The sequence below is a fragment of the Dermochelys coriacea genome, chromosome 11 (genome assembly GCF_009764565.3).
Source record: "Dermochelys coriacea isolate rDerCor1 chromosome 11, rDerCor1.pri.v4, whole genome shotgun sequence".
NCBI lineage: Eukaryota > Metazoa > Chordata > Testudines > Dermochelyidae > Dermochelys > Dermochelys coriacea.
The window spans coordinates 1,319,219-1,334,427 of NC_050078.2; the positions used below are offsets into that span (position 1 = coordinate 1,319,219).

At 61.6% G+C, this 15,209-nt stretch overlaps 1 protein-coding gene across 1 annotated transcript; it reads left to right on the forward strand.

The window, feature by feature from the left end:
* The first annotated feature begins 727 nt into the window (after positions 1-727).
* Positions 728-14,909, forward strand: ATG9A (autophagy related 9A). Its single transcript, XM_038422298.2, is given in 16 exon segments — positions 728-755; positions 758-790; positions 793-828; positions 1,219-1,262; positions 1,897-1,961; positions 2,369-2,530; positions 4,207-4,348; positions 5,445-6,193; positions 6,720-6,873; positions 7,303-7,482; positions 8,111-8,359; positions 8,759-8,976; positions 9,682-9,799; positions 10,285-10,507; positions 11,065-11,207; positions 11,890-14,909. Coding segments are annotated over 16 exon segments (2,550 nt in total). The 3' UTR covers positions 11,896-14,909.
* The last annotated feature ends 300 nt before the right edge of the window (positions 14,910-15,209 follow it).

Genomic DNA, 15,209 nt, shown 5'->3' on the forward strand with positions numbered 1-15,209 from the left:
CGCTCTGACCCTGCCTCCCCCCCCGAGGGGCGGCCCCGGACTGGGGGGGCTGGTCTGGCTGCCCCCCCCCGCTCTGACCCTGCCTCCCCCCCCGAGGGGCGGCCCCGGGCCGGGGGGGCTGGTCCGGCTCCCCCCCCCCCGATCTGACCCTGCCTCCCCCCCCGAGGGGCGGCCCGGACTGGGGGGGCTGGTCCGGCTGCACCCCCCGCTCTGACCCTGCCTCCCCCCCCAAGGGGCGGCCCGGACTGGGGGGGCTGGTCGGCTGCCCCCCCCCCGCTCTGACCTGCCTCCCCCCCCGAGGGGCGGCCCCGGACTGGGGGGCTGGTCCGGCTGCCCCCCCCCGCTCTGACCATGCATCCCCCCCCGAGGGGCGGCCCCGGACTGGGGGGGTGGTCCGGCTGCCCCCCCCCCCCCGCTCTGACCCTGCCTCCCCCCCAGAGGGGCTGCCCCCCGGACTGGGGGGCTGGTCCGGATGCCCCCCCCCCGCTCTGACCCCTGCCTCCCCCCGAGGGGCTGGCCCCGGACTGGGGGGCTGGTCCGGCTGCCCCCCCCCCGCTCTGACCCTGCCTCCCCCCCGACGGGCGGCCCCGGGCCGGGGGGGCTGGTCCAGCTCCCCCCACACTCTGACCCTGCCTCCCCCCCCCGAGGGGCGGCCCCGGACGGGGGGGGCTGGTCCGGCTGCCCCCCCCCCGCTCTGACCCTGCCTCCCCCCACAGGGCCCGGCGCCATGGCGCACTTCGACACAGAGTACCAGCGCTGGAGGCCTCCTACAGCGACTCGCCGCCGGGGGAGGGGATCTGCTGGTGGCACGTCCCGAGGGCAGCAAATGTGAGCGGGGGCCTGGGGCCTGGTGTCGGACACGCCCGGCGGGGCAGCTCCCCTGGGCCGAGGCGAGGGGCAGGGCGGAACCCCCGTCTCCCAAGTCCTTCCATGGGGTAGGGGATCCTCTCAATGCCCTTAGCTATTGGCCACTGCTGCAGGCCAGACGCCAGGTCTGGTCCGGAGTGGGGACTCCTATTCCTTGCCCTGTGTAAACGCAGTAGCTGCCCTTTTGAGCCTGGCCTCAGTCAGGGGCGACTGCGGGGCCCCATCCCGCTCTATGCCCTGGGTTGTGTCACGAGAATAACTAGCCAGCGGCAACCAACTGATCCCCCTCGCTGGGCAAACTGCCGCGTAGCGAGCCCCAGTCACCCCCTTTGCCTCCTCTCTCTCCTGCAGCTCCTTGGCATCACATAGAGAACCTGGACCTCTTCTTCTCTCGCATATCCTTGCTGCATGCTGGGGGGTGGCTGCTCCAGCCCTAGCAGGATGGTCAGACCAGTATCAACTTGACATAACTTGTCTGTCTGCCACAGATCGGTTAGTTGGAATAGCCGGCGCCGGTCCTGTCTCCTCCGGGGCTAGATTGCTCCCTGCCCTGTGGAGTCCAAACGGGCCAAGCAGAGGCGTTGCCACCCTTTCCCATGGGGGAGAGGGTTGTAGGGGGACAGAAACGGGTCTCTCCAGCCCTTTGATGATGGCCTCCTGGCCATTCTTTGTCGCTCTGATTGTTAGGCTCTGGATATGTCTTTACCTCCCTCTGTGCTGGCCTGGTCCTGCCCTTGCAGACTTTGGAGAGGGTTACGGGGGGTGGTCTGTGACTGGAGTGTTCACAATCCTCTGCTGGGGTGTGCTGGGGGGTTGGGTTTCTGTGACAGGCTAGCATTACCCTCAGCCTGGGACGGGCATGGAGGCCGGACCCACCAGCATTTTGTAGCTAAGCAGAGAGTACGCTTGCTTGGCAGCCTCCGTCCTGACTGGTGGCTAGGGGGTGGCTTGGCATGGGAGAGGTTTTCTTTCGGCTGGTGGCCGGAGAGAAGGGGTTGCCAGGCTGTTCTCCTTGACTGCAGCTCCCACGTCTATAATCTGCATCAGAAGAACGGCTTCACCTGCATGCTGATTGGCGAGATCTTTGAGCTCATGTACGTCTGGAGTCCCCCTGCTCTGGGGCTGGGGTTGCCGGGGAGGGGGCAGTTTCTCTCCATGCTCTCGCTGCCGTTGGAGTGAAGGGCCTTGTTCCCTTGGGCCCCAGCATTCCCGCTATCTCTGCACAGCCACGGCTGAGAGTTGCGTTTCAGGGGGTGAGGTGGAAGGTGGTCAGGCCATTCCCCTTTCAGTCAGGATCTGTCTCCTTCTCTCCTTCCACTCTTTTTTTTGGCCATCTCCATCCCCAGGAATTTGTCTCCCGTTCTTCAGAATCTGCCCCCGTCATGCCACAGACAGTGGGGTGTAACCCAGTAGCCACTCCTGGCTGTGGTATATTAGGAGTTGGGGGCAGAAGGAGCATTCCCCTCTGGACTGCCCCTCATAGCTGCTGCCTTTCCCACAGGCAGTTCATTTTCGTGGTGGCCTTCACCACCTTTCTCGTCAGCTGCGTTGACTACGACATCCTGTTTGCCAACAAGATGGTGAATCACAGCCAGCTCTCCAGTGAGCTTGTCAAGGTGACGCTGCCAGATGCCTTTCTGCCTCCCAGCATGTGCAGCGCAAGGTAAGGGCAGCAACCACCCCCTCTGCCCCCAGCCCTGGCAGCCTGCCACCCTCCAAAGGTCATGTTAGTGCGAGCTCCCTCTTTGCCTGTCTCCAGATGGGAGCTAAAGATCAAGTGGGAGTGGCCAAACCTCACCCATGGCAGAGGCATGTAGCCTGCCAAAATTGCAAGTCACTGGTTTGTCTTGGTCTGAGTGGCCAAGCTGCATTGTATTTTGGGTCATGTAATCACCAGGAGTTGTGTTTCTGGGTATGTGCTTAATGGCAGTGTTGCTGTGTGCTGTTACACAGCTGGTGCATCCCTCCTCAGATGTGGCTACATTCTGGTGGTGGGTGTGAAGCGATCCTTGACAGTGCGTATAGCTTGGGCTCCTGTGGGATGAGGGTCTGCTGTGGGGCATGCCTTCTAATTGCCTTCTATGCCTAATTGCCTTCTATGAAGAGATAAGTGGCTCTGTGGATGAGGGTAAAGCAGTGGACATGTTATTCCTTGACTTTAGAAAAGCTTTTGACACGGTCTCCCACAGTATTCTTGCCAGCAAGTTAAAGAAGTATGGGCTGGATGAATGGACTATAAGGTGGATAGAAAGCTAGCTAGATCATCGGACTCAACAGGTAGTGATCAATGGCTCCATGTCTAGTTGGCAGCCAGTATCAAGTGGAGTGCCCCAAGAGTCGGTCCTGGGGCTAGTTTTGTTCAATATCTTCATTAATGATCTGGAGGATGGCGTGGATTGCACCCTCAGCAAGTTTGCAGATGACACTAAACTGGGAGGAGAGGCAGATACGCTGGAGGGTAGGGATAGGATACAGAGGGACCTAGACAAATTAGAGGATTGGGCCAAAAGAAATCTGATGAGGTTCAACAAGGACAAGTGCAGAGTCCTGCACTTAGGATAGAAGAATCCCATGCACCGCTACAGACTAGGGACCGAATGGCTCAGCAGCAATTCTGCAGAAAAGCACCTAGGGGTGACAGTGGACGAGAAGCTGGATATGAGTCAACAGTGCGCCCTTGTTGCCAAGAAGGCCAATGGCATTTTGGGCTGTATTAGTAGGAGCATTGCCAGCAGATCGTGGGACGTGATCATTCCCCTCTATTCGACATTGGTGAGGCCTCATCTGGAGTACTGTGTCCAGTTTTGGGCCCCACGCTCAAGAAGGATGTGGAAAAATTGAAAAACGTCCAGCGGAGGGCAACAAAAATGATTAGGGGGCTGGAGCACATGATTTATGAGGAGAGGCTGAGGGAGCTGGGATTGTTTAGTCTGCGGAAGAGAAGAATGAGGGGGGATTTGATAGCTGCTTTCAACTACCTGAAAGGGGGTTCCAAAGAGGATGGATCTAAACCGTTCTCAGTGGTGGCAGATGACAGAACGAGGAGTCATGGTCTCAAGTTGCAGTGGGGGAGGTTTAGGTTGGATATTAGGAAAAACTTTTTCACTAGGAGGGTGGTGACGCACTAGTATGGGTTACCTAGGGAGGTGGCGGAATCCCATCCTTAGAAGTTTTTTAAGGTCAGGCTTGACAAAGCCCTGGCTGGGATGATTTAGTTGGGGTTGGTCCTGCTTTGAGCAGGAGGTTGGACTAGAACCTCCTGAGGTCCCTTCCAATCCTGATATTCTATGATTCCATGCCAAAGGGCAAGCATTGCTGTGAGTCTCTTCTCCCTTGCAGAATCCAGCAGAATGGATTTCTCATTTCCATCCTCGTGATAGCGGGGGTTTTCTGGATCCATCGACTCATCAAATTTATCTACAACATTTGCTGCTACTGGGAGATTCACTCCTTCTACATCAACGCTCTCAAAATCCCCATGGTGAGTGATCCTGGGGCTGGAGAAGTGGGCTGTTGTGGCTAAGCAGGGAGCTCCTGCTGCCTTTGCACCCCAGCTCAGGGCTGCCTTGCTGAAGCTGTAGGAGAGGGGTTCACCCACCCATTGCCCTCAAGGGTTCTGGTCTCTCCTTCTTTTGGACCTCCCTTGGGAGTTAAGTAATCCTGTGTATCTCCTTACAGCTTGTTTTCAGGCAAACCTGCCCCTGCATGCTGTGTGTGTCTGGGTGTGTCGTGGGACAGCTCTGTTCTGCTGACTATCTGCCAGCCAATCACTTTGCTTTATAACCTTTTAGGCTTTTCTTTGCCATGCTCACAGCAGTGTCACAGCCTCAGAGGTGTAAAGCAGTTTATTCTCATGTCTTCCCCAGGAAGTGGGGCAGGATCTCTCTCCCCATGTACAGGTAGGGAAACTGAGGCATGGAGCAGCTAGGTGTTGCCCAAGGCCATGGGGGAGTCTGGAAGAACTGGGTACTGAGCCCCAAGTCCCAGCCCAGGGTCTCCCTCGGCGAGAACTTGGATAAGTCGAGTAACAGCAGGATCCTTTACATTAATTTTTGCAAGACCACGAGCCTGTGGAATAGGCAAGGGCCTGGGACTCGAATGCTTGGGTTCTCCTCCCAGACAGCTGCAAACTCCCCATGGGGCACTGGCACGTCCCATCACTTCTCCGTCTGGGAAGGGGGAAGCTATGAAGGGCTCGGAGCGCTCAGTGGGACGAGTGCCTCTGCGGGAACGGAGACATCGGAGCGCCACCCTTTGTGTAGTTCTCTAGCTCTTTCCTGCCAGCCCGGGTGGAGTGAATGAGGCTCCCCGTCCCCCCCCAAGGACTGCGTTTATCCCTCACTGGGAAGCCCAGAGCAGCACACAGCAAGCATCATGCTGAGCAGGGTGCAGCATTGATGTGAGACTGAAACACCCAGCATGCAGCATGGCCCATGTCTGTGGCACGTTGGAGCAGTGCACGCTGGGATCTGTAGTTTCTGTTGGCCGCTTTGTAGCGCTCCCCATGCAGCACTTGCCCTGTGGGCCCCCGTTGGTCTCCCCCAGGTTCTAACACTGCCTCCTCTCCTCCCGGCCAGTCCAACCTGCCCTATTACACCTGGCAGGAGGTGCAGGCTCGCATTGTGCAGATCCAGAAGGAGCATCAGATCTGCATCCACAAGAAGGAGCTGACCGAGCTGGACATCTACCACCGCATCTTGCGCTTCAAGAACTACATGGTGGCCATGGTGAACAAGTCACTGCTGCCCATCCGCTTCCACCTACCCGGGCTGGGTGACACTGTCTTCTACACCCGCGGCCTCAAGTACAACTTTGAGCTCATCTTCTTCTGGGGTCCCGGCTCGCTCTTCGAGAACGAGTGGAGCCTCAAGGCGGAGTACAAGCGGGGCGGCAACCGCCTGGAGCTGGCCGACAAGCTGAGCGCCCGCATCCTCTGGATCGGCATCGCCAACTTCATCCTCTGCCCCCTCATCCTCATCTGGCAGATCCTCTATGCCTTCTTCAGCTACACCGAGATCCTGAAGCGGGAGCCAGGCAGCCTGGGCGCCCGCTGCTGGTCACTCTATGGCCGCTGCTACCTGCGCCACTTCAACGAGCTGGACCACGAGCTGCACTCGCGCCTCAGCAAGGGCTACAAGCCAGCCTCCAAGTACATGAACTGCTTCATCTCCCCGCTGCTCACCATCGTGGCCAAGAATGTGGCCTTCTTCGCCGGCTCCATCCTGGCCGTGCTCATCGCCCTCACCATCTATGATGAGGACGTGCTGGCCGTGGAGCACGTCCTCACCACCGTCACCCTGCTGGGTGTGGGCGTCACCATCTGCAGGTGAGACGGGCTGGTGCGGCCCGCCTGCCCTGGGGGGAAGGGAGAGACCCTCTGCTCCCAGCTCCCCGAGGCTGCAGATCTGTCCTGCGCCACAAGTGAACATGAGTCTGCTTAGGGAGGCCCAGGACTGGAAATGGGGAGCAGTGGGTCAGGCCAGGAGTGAGGGGCACTGGCAAAAATCTTTGCGGGGGGACGAAGAGGCTGGGGCCAAAATCCTGGCGGGGGGAGGGGAGGGTTGCATATCAGGACTGAGGGGCATTGGCAGAGCTAATGTGGGATGCGTCTGGAGTGGCAGGGGGATGCAGGTTGGGACTGAGGGGCACTGGCAGGGCTGGAGTAGCAGGAGGCTGCAGGTTAGGGCTGGGGTAGCAGGGGGCTGCAGATCAGGACTGAGGGGCACCAGCAGGGCTGTGGGAGAAGCTCTCGCAGCCCTTCTCTAGGCGTGATCTCCCCCCAGCACGAGACTCCAGGCTGGGGTTCTCTGGGAAGTGCTGTCCTTCCTATCCTTGTCCTGCTCCCCCTATAGGTCTTTCATCCCCGACCAGCACCTGGTGTTCTGCCCAGAGCAGCTGCTGCGGGTGATCCTGGCACACATCCACTACATGCCTGACCACTGGCAGGCCAACGCCCACCGCTACGAGACCCGGGACGAGTTTTCTCAGCTCTTCCAGTACAAAGCGGTGAGCCCGGCCCTCTGGCTAGCTCGGAACCGGGGCGGGATTGGACTGGCTCCGACACTCAGCTGGGGCACTCGCTGTGCCCAGGGGGGCAGGGCTGGGGTCTCTGACACATGGGTGCCACCTCAGGGCCGCTGTCTGTTGGGCTGTGATGCCCAGAGAGAAGCTGGTGCACGCGAAGGGTCTGGGCTGGAGACGTGGGCTGTGTGTGTGATGGCTCAGCAGCTCCTGTGTGGTTCCGCAGAGCAAGGGACGTGGGTGGAGGATCGTTGGTCAGCTGGGGGCAAAGCACTGCGGGGCGATGCTGACGTGGGGCTGCTGTTCCAGGAACGTTCCCTGGGCGGCCCTTCCCAGTCACAGTGCAGCAGCCTCCTCGGCCTGCCCGGGCTGCTCTGGTCCCTGCCTGCTGAGTGCCCACCTCTCCCTTCCCAGGTGTTCATCCTGGAGGAGCTGCTGAGCCCCATCGTTACCCCCTTGATCCTCATCTTCTGCCTGCGGCCCAAGTCCCTGGAAATCATCGACTTCTTCCGGAACTTCACCGTGGAGGTGGTGGGTGTGGGAGACACCTGCTCCTTCGCACAGATGGACGTGCGCCAGCATGGGCATCCGGCGGTAGGGCCCGCCTGCAGCATGGCGTGTGCTGGCGTGTTCCCTTCCCCCTCCCCCTGCACATGGGGGGGATCCTGCCTGTGGCTGGAACCAAGGCGTGGGCTGACATCACCCATGGAGTTCTGCCAAGCAGCCTGTAGTGAGAGAGATCTTACACGCTGCACCTCTGCAGCGGCTGCCAGTCCCAGAATACTTGTGGCCAGGCTGCACCAATCAAGCTGAAGTGTTGTGTGCTGGGATCTGTAGTGGGCTGTGTTGTTGCGATCTCGTATCTAACATCCGGGCACGCTCCGTGGGGTGCCCCGTCCCTTGGGTGCATGAGCCCAACTGGCCAGGTGAGGGCTCGTGCCCTGGAGCGGGGGCACGTGATGCTGCCCCTGGGCCTTGGAAAGCCCTGAAGCTGGGCATGCTTGGCTATGGTGCTCATCTCCTCCAGCGACCCGTGTCCCAGCCGTCTGCGTGAGGCCGAGCTGCAGCTGCTGGGGGGTTCCTGGTTTTGTGTGTTGATGGGTTTTGTGCAGCCTGGGCCTTTGGGGCTCCCCAGGTCCCCCAGTGGGTATATAGCAGGCCCTGGGCGGGTCCAAGGCTGGGTGTGGAGTGGACCCCCTCATCTTGCCTGTCTGCTTTGCAGTGGATGTCAGCGGGGAAGACCGAGGCCTCCATCTACCAGCAGGCCGAGGATGGCAAGACTGAGCTGTCCCTCATGCACTTCGCCATCACCAACCCCAAGTGGCAGCCGCCGCGCGAGAGCACGGCCTTCATCGGCTTCCTCAAGGAGCGCGTGCTGCGCGACAGCAGCGTGGCACTGGCCCAGCAGGCCGTGCTGCCTGACAACAACACCCTCTTCACCTCCATCCAGTCCCTGCAGTCAGAGTCCGAGGTGCCCTAGCTGCAGCGGTCGCGGGTGGGCGGGAGAGGAAGGGTTCTGGTGCTCCAAGGCTGCCTGGAGGACAGGGGTCTTGCAGTTGCCCAGCATTGTCTAGCTAGCCCAGCGGGGCTGGCTCAGGTGGCCAGACCAGTGAGTTTGCTGGGTCTGAACTGGGGTTGGGCTGGGGGTTGGGTTTCCAGGGAGGGCTGGGCCCGTCTCTGAGGGTGTCGGCATGTTCTGGCCCGTGATCAGGCAGGAGGGGCTGCCGTGCAGGGTCAGGTGTTCTGGGGTTCTGTCCTGCAGCATGGGGGGCTATAGGATCTGGAGTGCCCCCAGGGAGCTGGGTTGGGGAGGGGCCCTGTCCTGGTGGCTGCCTGTCCAGGGCTGTGACTCCCCCACTTCTCATTGCAGCCTCACAGCCTGATTGCCAACGTGATCGCGGGCTCCTCGGCACTGGGGTACGCAAGCCACGAGCTGCAGGCCTCCCGCCAGCTCTCCGAGGTGGCTTCTGCCCTACGCTCTTTCTCCCCACTGCAGTCAGCCCAGCAAAGTCACAGCGGCTTCCAGACGTCCGGGTCCCATGTGGAGGGGGCACCACCCCGGACCCACAGCACCATGACAGCTTCTGGGTAAGAGTCTGCTGAGCTGCGCCAGGCACCTGCTCAGTGATCAGGGACCTTGCGAAGCCCAGGCCCTGCTCCTGAGGTGCTGGGTGCCCCTCGTGAGTCTGAGACTGAAGGGATTGCTCCCCTGGTTCCCTGGGCCCATGCTGCCCCTGGGCACTGCTGAGAGCAGCTCACAACGCCTTCTGCTGCCACGCTTTGCGGTTCATTCCTCACCCACGTGCCTGGGGATGAGTCCCTGCAGGGGCGGGGAAGCTGGGCTGCTCTGAGCCCTCCCCTGCAATGGAGCAGGTTACACAGATGACTAGAACAGGAATTGCCCCGAGGGCTGGCTCCGTAAGTGACTTCTCCACCCCAGGACGGGGTGCTGGAGCGCTCCTGACCCCCTGCAATGGGACACTGCCGCCGCCTCGGGCCCTGGCTGTCAGTCCCCTGCTTGGGGATCTGTGGCCCTTGGGGGGTGCCTGTGTTGGGGCTGGACCCCACTGAGCAAAGCCTACATGCCTGGGCAGAGGGGGCCCTTTCTGAACCAGTGCAGGGAGTGGGTGAGGTGGCACCATGGGACACCCCGTAGCCCAGCAGTGCAGTGGGGCTGGACAGGGGCACATCCCCGATTGGCTCGAGAAGGGCTGTGCTGGATCCCATGGGCCTGCTAGGGCCTCGCCCCGGGCAGCAGACCTCCCACAGCCCTTCTCTGTGTCCCGGCTGCAGCACAGATGCCAGAACAGCGAGCTCAGGGAGCAGTGCCTGGGAGGCCCAGCTACAGAGCCTGATCCTGTCGGAATACGCCTCCACGGAGATGAGCCTCCATGCGCTCTACATGCACGAGGTGAGCAGCCTGTGCCCCAGGCCAGGGCTCAGTCACCGGGGGCCAGGGCGGGAGAGGGCAGCTCGTGTGGGGGTCTGCCTGCCGAGGCAAGCTTGCAGCACTGGGGATGCAGGGCGGCCTGACAGCTGAAGAGAGGTGTGCTGTACCCGGGGGGTAAGGGAGGTCCTGCAGAGACAGCCAGGCACATATCCTTCTCTGCGGTGCTGGCTGGCTCTGCAGGGCCCCATGCGCCACCCCGGAGCGCGGGAGGGCTAGGGCTAGTACAGAATGGCCCCCATCCTGCACTGGAGTTGCAGAGGGAGCAGCGGTGCCGGTATCTGGCCGTGCAGGGGGAGAGGGAAGGAGCCAGAACTACTGTGGGGCTGCCATGGGGCCGTGGCAGCTGAGCCGCTTCGCCCTGGGCTCCTGCAGGCTGGATGTGGGGTGGGGCCATGGCTCTGTCCCTCTCCGTGCTTGTCTGACCTGCCCCATTGTGTTGTGCGCAGTTGCACAAGCAGCACACCCATACAGAGCCCGAGCGGCACGTGTGGCACCGGCGGGATAGCGACGAGAGCGGGGAGAGTGCCCCGGAGGAGCCGGATGCTCAGAAGGGTGGCCCCACCGCCATCCCCCGTTCTGCCAGCTACCCTTTCTCCTCGCCGCGCCAGGCTGTGGAGGAGTCGGCCACCCTGCAGACGGGCTTCCAGCGCCGATACGGCGGCATCACAGGTACGTGCTGGGGCCACTGGGCGCCACGGCTGGGGCAGCCTCGTGCTGTGGGACTCCCCTCCAGACGGGTCCCCCACTCCAGGTGGAGCCTGGGAACCGCTCAACGTATTCCCTGGCCAAGGGGCGCTGGCAGCGCTGCCTTCGGAACATGCCATGGGTCCACGTGCTGGCTTGTCATCGTCGGGGCGCTGGGTCATTGTTTAAATGCCAGCGAAGTGTTGGAGATTCCCCCCCACATGCCAGGAGATCGGCTGGGGCTGGTGGCTGGCAGGTGCCACTGCGCGGTAGCCCTGAGTCCTGCTTATCCCTGGCTGGCAGTGCATGTGTTGAGGAGAGTGGCACAGGCTCCTGCCGTGATGTTCCCATGTCGCCCTGCGTGCTGTGGGGAGGAGCCCCTACCGGAGAGATGTTGGCTCCCATCCAGTAACAGTCCCTCCCTCACTCGGGGGGTTGGAGAGATTGGCCTAGAGCCCCCAGACTGGTGTGCCCTGCTGGCACCAGAGCCTGTCTCACCTGCATCTACACGTTCTGCTGACTCTTCTGTGCCCGTGCCGCAGATCCGGGCACAGTGCACAGAGCCCCATCGCACTTCTCCCGCCTGCCTCTCGGGGGCTGGGCTGAGGACGGACAGTCGGTGCGACACCCAGAGCCAGTTCCAGAGGAGAGCTCGGAGGATGAGCTTCCGCCTCAGATACACAAGGTACAGCCCAGGCGTCTGCCCTGTGCCCAGCTCTGCTGCGGGGGAGCGGTGTGTGCAGGGCATTGCTTACCCGGGTAGTGAGTGCTGCCCTGATGGGGTGGGGTGGGGCTGGGACTGCTGGCGGGCCAGTGGCAGTAACTCTCTCCCCAGGAGAAATTAAAAAGACGGGGACTTTTCAGCCTGAAAAAGAGCCAGCTAAGGGTGGCTCTGGTAGAGGTCTATAAGATCATGACTGGTGTGAAGAAGGTGAATAGGGAAGTGTTGTTTACCCCTTCTCGTAACACTAGAGCCAGGGGTCACCCAGTGACATTAACAGGGAGCAGGTTTAAAACAAACAAAAAGAAGCGTTTCTTCACACAACACACAGACAACCTGTGGAACTCCTTGCCAGGGGATGTTGTGAAGGCCTAAAGTATAACTGGGTTCAAAAAAGAGCTAGATAAGTTCCTGGAGAATAGGTCCAGCAATGGCTATTAGCCAGGATGGGCAGAGATGCAACCCCCTGCTCTGGGTGTCCCTGGCCTCTAATTACCAGAAGTTGGGAGTGGGTGACAGGCTGGATCATTCGATAGTTGCTGTGTTCTGTTCATTCTCTCTGAAGCACCTGGCCCCGGCCCCTGTCAGAGGCAGGGCGCAGGGCTGGATGGCCACTGGCCTGACCCAGCATGACTCTCTCCTCCAGGTGTAGCTCTGGGGGCTGAGGATCTCATGGGATTCTGGACTCTGGAGCAGCCTGGGCAGCAGGACCCGGGGTCCCGATCCCCTCCCCTGTCCCCCAGAGGTGGGGCGGGCAGAGGTGCCTAGCGCTGGCATTCATGCCGAAGGGACAGAACCACCACGTCAGCGCCTTGCAGTGGAAGCTTCTGTACAGACGTGTGTCGAGCCAACGTCACTCTGACTCTTGTTGGGTGAATGCGTGTGTGAGTACATACGTGTGTCCATGTCCGCATATGTGTTGTCCGTGTCGGAATCGGCAAGAGCTGCACGGAGCACCGCAGAGCCTGCGAGAGGCCAGCAACCGGCAGCTGGCGGGGGGAGCTCCGCGATTTTCGGCTGCCGGCAGGAGAGGCTACTGTGGAGTCCCTGAGCAGAGCCCGTGACGCCTCTTCCACAGTCCAAATAAAGACGCACTTCGAGCTGCAGCCGGCCCGGCCCAGCCCGGGTTCCTGCGGGGGGAGGGACGCATCTAAATCTATTTTTGTAACAAGGGTGGAGAGTTGGTTTCCCCTGAGGCCGAGCTGGCTGGGGTCCGAGCCCTGCTGGGAGAGGGACTGGCTCGGGCTTTACAAGGCCGTGCCCTCCCCCAAAGCCCATGCAGCTCCGTGTGTTCTGGCCCCAAGCTGTCCTGTCTGTGGTGCAGGGGGGCCACGGCTCCTGGCTCAGTGCTCCCCCTAAGTGATTCCATGCCCCATTTGCTGCTATTGTCCGTGAGTCCTGGCAGCTGAACTCCTCTAGCCTCAGAGCGCAGACAGCTTGGCCAGCAGCAAAGTGAACCCCCCTGCTGCCCCTCCAGCATGCCAAAGCCCTGCTCTCTCGGGGCTAGAGGGGAGCTCCATCTCCAGGGCCTCTCTGCTGAACCTGCCAGCCAGTGGGCTGCTTCTGATACTGGCCCTGGCCCTCTGGGAACTACACCAAGCCCCCCTCCGGGGCGGGGAGAGGCACACTCCTCTCAGTCAACACTAACCTAGCAAGTCAAAGGAAAGAATCAGGTGACTAAAGTAGCTTTGTCCCCCCTTTTTCCCCCTCCCTGGTGCTATGGGGAAGCCCAGCCCCAGGGGAAGTCTGGCCTGGGCTCCTAGCATCTGACAGGACCCCTTGCTGGTTAGCTGGGGCCACACTGTGCCTCTGAATGGTCCCTGGGCCAGGATCACGTCCCCTCGGCAGTCCTATCCCTGCTGCTGGCCACTAGCAGGGCCCTGTTGCAGTGCCAAACAGCAGCTCCCATCCTGCTGCCAGGGGATCTCCTCCAGGCCGTCTCAGCTTTTCAGCTAGTCCCCCCCTCCCCGGCCCCGAGAGCCCCTGAGCCCATGGGGCAACTCCAGTTCCTTCTCCCCTTCCCCGACTCTGCCCAGTGCACTCGGCCTTCAGGTTCAGGGGAGGTTCTGCTACACCTGGTCTGTCTGCCCAGTGGGGCCAGTGCTGTGGTTTCAGGGCTGCTCTCCAGCCCCAGGTTCCTGGCTTCTGACCCCCTCCCCCCTTGCTGGTGCCCTCCCGGCTAGTGGCCCTGCAGCCGCTGTCCCAAGCTGGAGCTGGCTCTGCGGGAGCCAGCAGACACCAGGCATCCAGTTTCCATGGCAGAACTGGGGCCAGGGGGGAGAGGCAAACCAGACCCCCCCCCTTAGGTGGCTGGTGGGAAGGGTGGGCTGTACTGCTGCCTCCCTGCATGACTTTGGAGGTCCAGGGACCCCCCTCCCCCCCGCTACTGGAGTTCGTTATAAATTATTAGCACTAGGGCGGCCAATCACAGCACAGGGGAGTGGGAGCCTTCAGCCATCGGAGTACAGCTCTCCTAGGGTTTCTGAGCCGCAGCCGCAGCTCCAGGCTGATTGCTAACCCCTTCTCCCTGCATCCACAACTGACAATCGCCCGCATGGCCCCCCAGCCCCGCTCCTCAGGCCGGGGCGCCCTGCTCCCACAGCGCTGCCCCCTCCTAAGAGCCCAACCGCTGCGCCCCCTCGCCCGAGCCAGTGCTCGGGCTCGGCCCCATGGTGCTCTGCACTGTACAGCTGGGGGGCAGGACTCCTGGGTTCTCTCCCCAGCTCTGCCACTGGCTTGCTGTGTGATGTTGGGGCAGATCACTTGGCTGACTCTGTAAAGCAGGGCTGAGGAGGAGGCTCCCCTGCAGTCCAGCCTGCTCTGGCATCCTGCCTGTGGGGCAGTGCACTGACTTCCGGCAGTGGGGGAACTCTGCTACCTGTTCCTTTAATACCCCCACCCGGTTCTTCTGAAGGGGCTTGGGACCCCCTGCCTCTCTGTGGTGCAAGCCCTGAGCTTTACTAGCCCAGCCTATTGGTGCTTTACAGGTTTAATGAGGGACAAAGTGCTTCAGTGGCCTTTGAAACAGGGCAAGTCTCCAGCACACCAGTGCCAGGCCCCTCTCTGCCCTGGGGTCTAGAACAGACAGAGCTCAGGCTCCCGGCTGGCATGGCCAGGGCGCAGCCCCCAGCGGGCTGGGCCGTTAGTTCTGGCTCCGGCCCAGTGTGGCCCTGGCTGGGGCTGTGCACTCTGGGAAATGTTGTCTCCATGGGTCACCCCTTCGGCCGTGCTCTGTACAAACTGGCTGGGCAGAGCTTGTCGTCCCCCCCACCACCACCACCACCGATGCTCACAGCCCAGAGTTCCTGTTCTTAGAGCATCTCCAAGCCTGAACTGCAGCCCCCCCTCCCCCGGAGAGCTCTGTGCCCCAGGGAAGGCGGGGCCTTTCTGAACGGGGGGGGGGGGGGGCTGGCAGCTGCAGCTTCTAGAGGCGGGGGCAGGGAGGCAAGGCCTGGAGCAGCCAGAGAACCTTGCCATGTGCTGTGCTTGTATCTGTCCGTCTCCTGTGTGCCCATATGCATGGCAAGTTGCCCACCCCCACCCCCCGTTCCACTTGTGACCCCAGCGGGGAGCGTGCGGGCGCGGAGCGCTTTGGGAATGTGCTGGCTAGACAAGCTCGCGCCCCTCGCTGTAGAGCTATTTAATAAAGAGGGGGCATTTCATTCACGCCAGTGTCTGGACCTGTGTTACAAGGGGAAGCTGCTCACCCTGGGTACTGGGAATCCAGTCGGGGTGCTCACAGGGTGTGTGCCCCCAGCGCTGGAGCCCTGATCAAGCCCTCTGTGCCCCTGCAGGAACAGCCAAGAGCTGCAGCAACAGGGAGCAAAGGGGGGCTCTGACCTGCTGCCCTGGGTGGCAGAGCTAGAAACCTTGGCCCAGTCTGTGCCCTGGAGCCCAGCTTGGCTGGGGCCCGTCCCGTTCTCTCAGCCTGCTGCTTAGGGAAGGTCAGCGGGGCCTGGCTCGCCG